Source organism: Arachis ipaensis, chromosome B2 (genome assembly GCF_059453495.1).
Source record: "Arachis ipaensis isolate K30076 ecotype BB chromosome B2, ASM5945349v1, whole genome shotgun sequence".
Taxonomy (NCBI): Eukaryota; Viridiplantae; Streptophyta; class Magnoliopsida; order Fabales; family Fabaceae; genus Arachis; species Arachis ipaensis.
In genome coordinates, this window is record NC_142437.1 from 16,649,861 (window position 1) to 16,659,689 (window position 9,829).

Sequence of the window (9,829 nt, forward strand, 5' to 3'; positions counted from 1 at the left end):
TTTCAAACGCAATTCTTTATGATTTCAGTACATCTTCTTTTTCAAAAACTTCATCTTTTCGTTTCTTTTATTGTTCTACAAATTTTAATTTATCTTTACTCTCAATACTCGTCTAATCGAAGATACTTTGATGCACTTTTAGAAAATTGGTACCTGCAAAGAGGAGTAGGTTTTGCTCTCAGACCACTAGATATCGAACCACCATCGATTTGCTAAAAATCCACAAAACAGAATGTTTATTTGGGTATACCATTGGCATTTTACTTGATTTGCTTGGTTTTGCATGCATATACTCCGCAGGATGTTCATTTTACTATGTATGCAAATGGTTCTTTTCACTAAGATGTGGATGTTCATTATTAAACACCACTCAAAGAAACCCTCAATTTCTTCTCCCTCCAATGTATGGTTTGAAAAAAAAACATGTACGAATGCGATAAAAACACAAATGACTCATGGTAGGGATGTTGGTGGTGCAGTGATGGACCGGGTCGGATTTAGCCATTGAAAACGTGCGGCAGGAAGGATGATCAGCGCTGGTTCGAGGCTGCGGCAGCGACCACGCTGGGCAGGGATGTGGCGTTGGGGAGGATGCTGGGCAAAGGTGCGTCGGGGCAGTGACGGAACAGAAAAGGGGAAGGTGACTTCGTTGTGGTGCGGCGAGCAAATGTAACGCTAAGAAGCTTTGTGCCGGCGACAGTGAGCAGCGCCAAAGGGGAGGCGGCGATGAGCATCGTCATAAGGGACTGCGGCGGTGGAATGGTTGTGGTGAAACTAGGATTTATGATAGGTAAAGGTGAAAATAAGTAAAGGAAAAGTATATGTAGACAATAAAAATACTAAACAATATGAACAATAGATATATTTGATGTTTAATTCACTAGGTGATCCTAATATTAAAATTTAGGTGGGTAATTTAGGGGTGTAATGTGTTTTTACTTTATTGGACCAATTTTAGAGTCTATTGTTCACAAAAATTATTGTCTACCTAACAAAGTTCATAAGTAAAGGTGTTATTGGACCTGCAGATGCAACCTGTTGTTCACGTTGTTCATAATTCCTGTTGTCTACCTAGCGAAATTGATTATGTATTTATGTGTTATGTATTAATTTCAACTATGTTGTGCTGCAAAAGGGTGGGTAGGCCGTGGAACAAGAATTCTACATCGTCTATGATCACGAGTTCACAAATCATCCCGCGAGCCTTTTTCCTGGTGTGATGCCGAAACAAAATGGTAGCAGATCAGACAACGAAGGAGTTTTTTAGGATTTGACGTAACAAAATTATGTTTTGCTACTCTTTCAATTGGAAAAAAAAATTATATATGAACATATTAGTAATATTTTACGTATTCGAAATTCGTATATATTTGGGTGATAAGATTCCCCGAGGTTTTTAATTTGGGCACCAACAAAGAGAAAGGAATTGCAAGACACCCATCAAAAACATAATAGCCCACAATATATTTATGATATATATCCCGACATCCATCTTAATCATCTTTGTTATTTAAAGGGCAAGGTTTAGGTCATGGATTATTATTGACGAGGCCTTAGATTTCCTATTCCAACAATAGGCTAATTTTTTTCACTGTAGAAGTGAAATGAATGATATATCTAACATTGTAATTTTTGGTGTTTGAACTAAAATGGAAGGTGTATACTTAAGATTGGAGATTGTCCAATTGGGGATTGTCTAATTTATTGGGATTCCTAGGATTAGGAGTTGTCAAATCCACCTACCAAAAACAAATAAAAAAAACTAAAATGGAAGGTCCAATTTATATATTTCAAATTTTTTTAATCTTTTCAAAACAAAGCTCTCCAACAATTCACAATCTAAAAAAATATTACTATCAACCCAATATAAAAGAAAAATGCTTAGAATAATGTCGAATATTGTGTGAGAATTAATTTTGGCCTGTATAAGAATTAAATTCATTACTCTTTTATCGTTGTGTACCACTGTACCGACTAGCACATTAATATCTATTTGAAAAATATTATTACATGGTTCAGCCTAATGAACCTGTACATATGTTACAACTGCATCTGCTCTTTTAAATTTCCAAGAGGGCCAAAGCCTTTTTTATCTTTCACTTCCTCCTGGTTACAATTACAATCGTCGGTGTTTAAGTTTTGGCCACATTTCATGCAAATGCCTTTGCACCCAGGATCACAAACTGAATTCATGGTAATCTCAAGATGCACCATGTCTCTTATGTTCTTTGAAATGTCGATTTCTTTGTCTTCCAGGGGAAAATGCAGCCTATCGTCCAAATCGATTAGGGCATCATTGTCCTCATCGACATCCTCACCACTGTTTCCAAAGGCTGTATATATGTCTTCCCCATAAATAACACCCAGATCAATAGTCTCTGGTTCTTCAATGGGTTCTTCAGTGAGTAAAAGAGAGAACTCGGAGAATATACACTCAGCAGATGGCATGCCACACCTTCAACAGAGAATGATATTGAAACAAAGTTGTTAAATTGAAAAGAACAATAAAAACAACTGAGATGGATAAAGGAATGCTTATTAGGGGATAAAAAATATATATATATTTTTCACAAAACACACCAATCATATTTGTTCTGTTCTGTTATTGATGAGGGGAAAGATGGTTAGCCATAAGTGGAAAGAAAACCAATAATTGTATTTTACTACTAGCAATGATGATATGTATTATTAATGCTTGCAAAAAAATTCTACTACCTTAGTAGTCACCTAGAACCTGTTCTACTTCAGTAGTTAGCTCAATCAATGAAATAGTGGAGCGGAGAGGATACACCAACTTCTGTGCTTACCTCCCACACTTGAATCTTTATAAGACAAACAGAATAATATATAAAGATACACTTATGACATCCCTTAAAAATAAATAAATAAATAAGATACTTATGTTGCCATTATTTTCTCTTTTTCCTTTTAAAATGTAGGGAGCAATCTATCTTGTACCACGCAGACTTTAGCAGTAAAGAGCTGGTAACAGCGCCCTCTTTGAATCTAGCAGCTGATTAAACTTACTGGCCTGCAAATCTTATGCAAACCAGCTCGGCCAGCTGCATATAGCAATCAATTACTTTGTTTAAGCAAAATTGTCTCAACAGGTTCATCTTCTATGGCATACTTAGATGGAGTTAAACAATTTATAAACCATGATCAGGATAACGATTACTATGTTGTTATAACTTCACTATATAAAAGCACAGATTAAACCACAGCATAATGAATGCAAAGAAAATTTCAGACATGTTAATGAGCAAAGTCACAAGGGTAGTACCTACTGCAAAGAAGACCAATGACAGTTTTTATGATCCCATCAAGCCTCAATTTTTTCTTCTTCCTATTCACATCTATTGAGATCTGAACAGGAGTTCCATTAGGATAGTCCTTCACGGCTTTTGTGACCCGCAATCCCATGACAGAAGCCCTATTTTTCGATAAATCTGTGGAAAGATTTCCTAGACCTAAACTCTCCAAGGTAGTGCAGTACTCCACATGTGAAATTGATGCGTTTCTCTTATATATAACAGCACCTTCCCATGGTGACCCAGTAGATTCAACTTCATCATCATCATCCCAATCCATAGACTCATCAATAAATGACTCAAAATCATCAAGTCCCTTGCATTTAGCAGTATACTTATGCAGCACATTTGGTTCAATTCTACAGTTTGTATATAAATGTCTGGTTTTACTATTTGAAACCAGTTTATTCCAAAAAGGGGTGAAGGAAACATATGCAATTTTATGCTGGGAGTTTACATTACAAGTCTTCCATTGAGAAAATTGTAAAGGGACTGCAGAGGATGAGGGGATAAGAAGTGACATTTTCAGGTTCCAATGATTGATAAACCTAAAAAATCAAACTCTGATTTGAAATTCCAACAATTATGCAAAAGCAATAGTTTCTACGTAAGGCTATATCAGCATTCAGTAGCTATTTCTTCCCAAATAATTTTGCAGTATACTGACTCACAATATTTGTGCTTATGTAAAGCAGCTACAGTTGACAGGAACTGTATTCTGATAAAGAAGAAGGATAGACAACAAGTGAAAGTAATTATTAGCGTTAAATGTTGCAAATGGGTATAAAAAGGGAAATTTACAACCGGGTGAATTGTCGGAACCGAACCGGTGATCGAACCGTTCAGGTTACTAGTTCACTAGTTCACTAATTCAACCGATAAATCGTTGGTTGAATCGGTCCCACATATATCAACAATATAAAATAATCAATTAAAAAGTGTTAAACCTAAATTAATAGAAAATACATAACAACAATCAATATGTAAAACTACCTAATAGGAAAATTTCAATTAGCATTAAACCTACATTAAAACAACTAAATAAGAATAACAATCAAATATTAGACCTACATTAAAACAGCATCAATCAAGTATTAAACCTACTTTAAAACAGCAATAATCAAGTATTAAAACAGTAACAATCAACGACAAAAATCCAAGGTTCTGAAAACCAGACCGATCATCAAACTGCTCTAGTTACTGATTCACTGGTCCAACTGGTCTAACCAATGGTTCAACTGGAAGAACCGTTTTAGAATAAAATAATAAATAAATTATAAATAAACATCCAAAAATATAACTATAGTCTAATATAAATATTAAAATATTTTCCAAATTTAAAACACTACATAAAATGTCCTCATCCAAATCCATATGATCTTATCAAAATACAAACTCAAGTTAAATAGTGAAAAGAAATATCAAATATTAAATGCCAACATAAAGATTTATCAATCATCAAAATTCGCAAGACCTTGTTGCAAACCACACTAACAGCAGCTCTCAAAGGATAAACCCAATCAAAAACACCCTTAACAAGAGACTAAACAGAGCATAAAGTAACCACACTAAACCTGAAATCAATACAGATAAACAAAAATAAAAAATTTCAATAATGATTTGATTTCTATTTTTTGCAACAGCAAGAAAATTTCAACAGAAATTTTAGAAATTGAAAAAACAGCAGCAGTACAAAATCAATGAGCAGAAGCACAAAATTTTCATTAATTATTAGATTTCCATGTTTAGCAGCAACCAAATTTCAATAAAACTTTCAGAAATTAAAAACACAGCAGCAGCACAAAATTTGAATAATGATTTCCTTTCCATTAATCGATTCACAAATTTTGCTCCAACCAGCAGGAAAATTAGCATTATCACCAACAGACAAATAGATTGACAAGCAGTTTACTTTATTCCCTTTTGGATGTATACGAATCCGCCTAAAAAAACAAATCCAAAGCATATATATATCATAAATAAAACAATGTACCAAAGAGAATGCCTTTTCCACAATACATATATAGGAGTTGGTTGCAAGCAAGTACCATGAAAGCAGTGCCACTAGCCTTCGACGGAGAGACGGAGGGCGAGCGGCGACACGACGGCGAGCTGCTCCAAGCCTCGAACAGAGAAGTCAGGGACGCTGGGGACGACGTTCCGAGCTACAGCCAACAAGAGAGGGCTTGGGTTCGGAAAGGGGGAAGGAGAAAGCCACGGACGGCGGTGACAACAGGGACGGCGGCGGCACTGCGGCAGAACCGTTGAGGAGGAAGCTAGGGTTTTGGGCTTCAGATAGGGGTGAGTGAAGGGGTGGGGGGGCTGACCGGGTGGGTTTTACTTTTATTACCCAATTTTCCGTTGGACTTTGTGTTCCCACACATTTTCTCTCTCTCTCCCTTGTTGGCATTTTTCAACACTACTATTACTTCTTATATGAGGCCTCCAGCGCAGGCATTAAATGAGCTTCATTCTCATTATCATCGATACATTCATTTTCGAGATGCATGTTTTTTCAATTCATTCTTATAATATCTTAGTTATGGTACTTATTATTTTATTAAAGTCATTATAAAAAATATTTATCCAAAATATAAAGTAAATGTTAATTATTTTTAATCTTTTGATGTGTTAAAATTTTTTCATTCCACTCTCAAAGTAAAACTAATAAAGTAATACTCTTAAAATGTTCTTTAATTCAGTTCATCTTTCATGTAGATGTAGTTGTATTAGATAATGATGAATTTGACACACTTTTATGTCAAGAGTACTCTATGTGCTTTTAAACATACAGTGAATGATAAAACTTAAGAAAGAAGGAGGCTCTAGTTAGCTTCTGTAAGTGTTGATATGTCAGAAAGAAAATTTATTGAAAGTAGATGTCAAGGCATACTAAGTACATAGATAAGAACACTAGATATTTTCATAATTTAACATCAGCAAGAAGATGGAGTAATCAAATTGATGCGTTGGCGATAAGTGGCAGATTGGTGAGGAATTAAGTCAGGATTAAGATTGCATTAAGAGATTTTTACAAGAACTTGTATCATCAGGAAGCGTCACCTTTGGTAGGTATTCGGGATGATCTAGTTAACAAGATACAGGAAGATGAGGCTACAGACTTAGAGAGGATGCATTCGGCTGACGAAATAAAGGAAGCAGTTTGGGATTGCGAGTCGTCTAAGACCCTTGGCTGTGATGGCTACAATATGAACTTCATTAAGAAGTGTTGGGGGAAAATTGGTCCTGAGTTTACTGCAGCTGTCATGGATTTCTTTCAGTTAGCTGAGCTACCAAGAGATTCTAATGTTACATGGGTAGCTCTGGCTCCGAAGTTTGTGGGAGCAAGGGAGATTAAAGATCTTCGGCCGATTAGCATGGTAGGGTGTGTATATAAAGTCATTTTGAAAGTGTTGGTACGGAGAATGGGAAGGGTAATGCCGGGCTTAGTAGGGGAGACTCAGAGTGCATTTGTGCAGGGGAAGAAGATTCATGATGGGACTTTAATCGCGTGTGAAATTGTGCAGTGGTTGAAGCAAAGAAAGAAGAAATTAGCAATAATCAAACTGGACTTCCAGAAAGCTTACGATAGAGTCAAGTGGAAGTTTGTGGATATTATATTTCAGAAAATGGGTTTTGGGCAAAGATAACGAGGGTGGATCAAGGAATGTGTGTGCACGACGTCTATATCACTTTTGATAAATGGCTCGCCTTCTAAATCTTTTAAGATGGAACGGGGCTTACGATAAGGGGATCCTCTTTCTCCGTTTCTTTTTGTTCTTGTTGTTGAGGTCATTCATAAAATGGTAGTAGAGGTAGTAAGACATGGAAGAATTTCTCCTTTGTTGGTTGGAAAAGGCAATATTGAGTTGTCTCACTTGCAATTTGCGGATGACACAATACTTTTTTGCCCACCGGAGGAGGAGACCATCTGCAATTATAAGTAGCTTGTTGGGGGTGTAAAGAAGCAACGTTGCTAGTCAAATATCTTGGTATTTCTTTGGGAGCGAATCCGAGATTGGTCAAGACATGAAATCCTATTATAGACAAAGTAGAAGAAAAACTCAATTTGTGGAAAGCCAAAACAATTAATAAAGCTGGTAAGCTGGTACTCATCAAATCTGTGCTTAATAGTCTGTCGGTTTACTACCTTAGCTTATATAAGATGCCCAAAGCAGTAACAAATAAGTTGATATCTTTGCAAATGAGGTTCTTGTGGAGTAATAAGGACAGAAGGGATGGGATACCTTTGATGAGGTAGAAAATTGTGCAAGCTTCAAAACGCTTCGGGAGTTTAGGGGTGGGCGATGCAGTGCTCTGGAATACAGCATTATTGTTCAAGTGGTGGTGGTGGTTTTCAAAGGAAGATTGCCCATTATGAAAGAAAATTGTGTGCTCTTACAATGACTTGAATCCAAATGTCATTCTTTCTTGTCAGTCGGTTCCTAAAAACAGTGGTTTGTGGAGGGACATTTGTCAGTTGCGAATAAGAAAACAGCAGGTGAGAGATAAGATGGTCAGAGGGTTATTATTAGAGTTAGGAGATGTTAGAAGAATTTGTTTTTAGGAAGATAATTGGCTACCATGTGGTGTGTTGCATGATATATTCTCAAGACTTTTTTCGGTTTCAAACCAAGTCGGATCTGTAATAGGAAATTGTGTGTTCTAGGATGGGTTAGAGTGGATATGGAACTTTCATTGGAGAAGGGTACTATTCCAATGGGAGTTGGAATTAGTTAACCAACTTCATGAGGTTCTACAATCTGTCAGGTTAACAAGTGAGAGGGAGCACAGAATAGTATAAAAATTTGATAAATTAGGAGTATATTCTACTAACTCATTTGTGCAGGTTTTGCAGGCTCTCCCGGAGGACATTACGAGTTATAGTTTCACTATATCTATATGGAGAGGACTAGTACCACCAAGAGTTGAGCTATTCACCTAGTACAACTCTTCTATTAGAAAATCAGTGTAACCTAAATTGATTTATGTATAATTTTATGTCTTCTACTAAATCATTTTAATTCGACCGATTTATATGGTGACGAACTCTTAGAATAAATCGGTTTATTTAAAATGATTTATTATCAGGAACAGACGTACGTGTCTCGTTGTGGGGGCAAGCGCTCCACTACAATTTGAAAATTTTAAATAGTATATGATAATAATATTTATTTGTCCCCACTAAATTATTGAATTTGACTCCATAATAATATTTTATTTTATTTTTGGTACTTCATAACTAATTTAAAAATGTCATATTAATATTAGAATGATCAATTCACAATTTAAATAAAATTTGTATTTTTTTTAGAAATCGACTCGAAAGAGTATTATTTATCTTTTTTTTATATTAGTTTTAATTTTTTTCTGTAACAACTATATAACATGAATGTGTAGTATTATTCTATATAAAAAGAGAGATATTTCGATTGTATTATTAAAAAAAGTTACTTAATTTTTTTAAAATATGAAATGTAAATAATAAAATTTTTAATTATATATTATTATTTAAATTACTATTTTAGTATTTTAATTTATAAATTAAATATTTTAAAAACTAATCATGTTATAACTACATAAAAAATAACTACATGTATATATATTGAAATAAAAAATACATATTAAAAATAAATTAAACAATATATATATATATTTATATACAAATATATAATAATTAATGAATAATTTAATAACTAATTTTTATATACACATAATATTTTTATTATAAAATTATATATATATATATATATATATATATATATATATATATATTACTTTCACTATCAAAATTTTTTAGATTCGTTGCTTTACTATGCTCTTATACTAAATCATTTTAAGTGAGATCAATTTATATAAAGATATTTTTAAAACGAATGTTAAAATAGGACAATTAAATAATATTGATAACCAAACATTTTAAAACAATGATTTGCCCTTATATTGTTGTGTTTGTGGTGTTTCTTTAAATAATTTTTGGGTAAAAATGACATATGAGAGAGAGAATGTCTAAAGCCAGTTGTCATAAAAATTCGTTCTTTTTACAATTCTCACTCAGCGATAGATGCACATATTTTCGCTTGCAGGAGTTGCAAAAATATTAAATAACTTTCGGTGCTTTTTTGTTTGAAACATTAGCAAAAATAAAGACTCAAAATTTCTTACATTTTCGCTAGCACAAAAAAATTATAAATTTTTGCAAAAAGGCACAACCCCCAACTCCAAATTAATAAAATTATAAATGCAAAAATAAAACTAAATGTACAAATTAATAAATTTTATATTTTGATTTATATTGATAAATAATTTTTTTATTTAAATAAAAAAAGCACAACCCCCAACACCAATAACAATCCCATTAACAAATGGGCAACAAGAATAAGAATCATTACTCCACTCAAATAAAGATCCAAAGTTTTATTGGCTAAATTGATACAATTTTTTGGGACTATTTTGTAATTATAATCAGATTAAACCATCAAAAATAACTACAAAAGATTGATTTGCTGACTAAAGTA

The 9,829-nt window shown here is 33.8% G+C and overlaps 1 protein-coding gene across 4 annotated transcripts; it reads right to left on the bottom strand.

Moving 5' to 3' along the window:
* Positions 1–1,899: 1,899 nt before the first annotated feature.
* LOC107625072 (large ribosomal RNA subunit accumulation protein YCED homolog 1, chloroplastic) lies at positions 1,900–5,720 on the bottom strand. 4 transcript variants are annotated; one of them, XM_016327637.3, is made up of 3 exons: positions 5,360–5,720; positions 3,284–3,859; positions 1,900–2,455 (listed from the first exon to the last, which is right to left on the bottom strand). In XM_016327637.3, exons 2-3 carry the CDS (start codon positions 3,832–3,834, stop codon positions 2,041–2,043), a joined length of 966 nt encoding a protein of 321 aa, XP_016183123.1. In that variant the 5' UTR covers positions 3,835–3,859; positions 5,360–5,720; the 3' UTR covers positions 1,900–2,040. The 4 variants fall into 4 exon arrangements, with proteins under 4 accessions (XP_016183123.1, XP_016183121.1, XP_020971235.1 ...); XM_016327635.3 differs by having other exon boundaries at positions 3,284–4,029; XM_021115576.2 differs by having other exon boundaries at positions 3,284–5,254.
* Between the last annotated feature and the right edge of the window lie 4,109 nt (positions 5,721–9,829).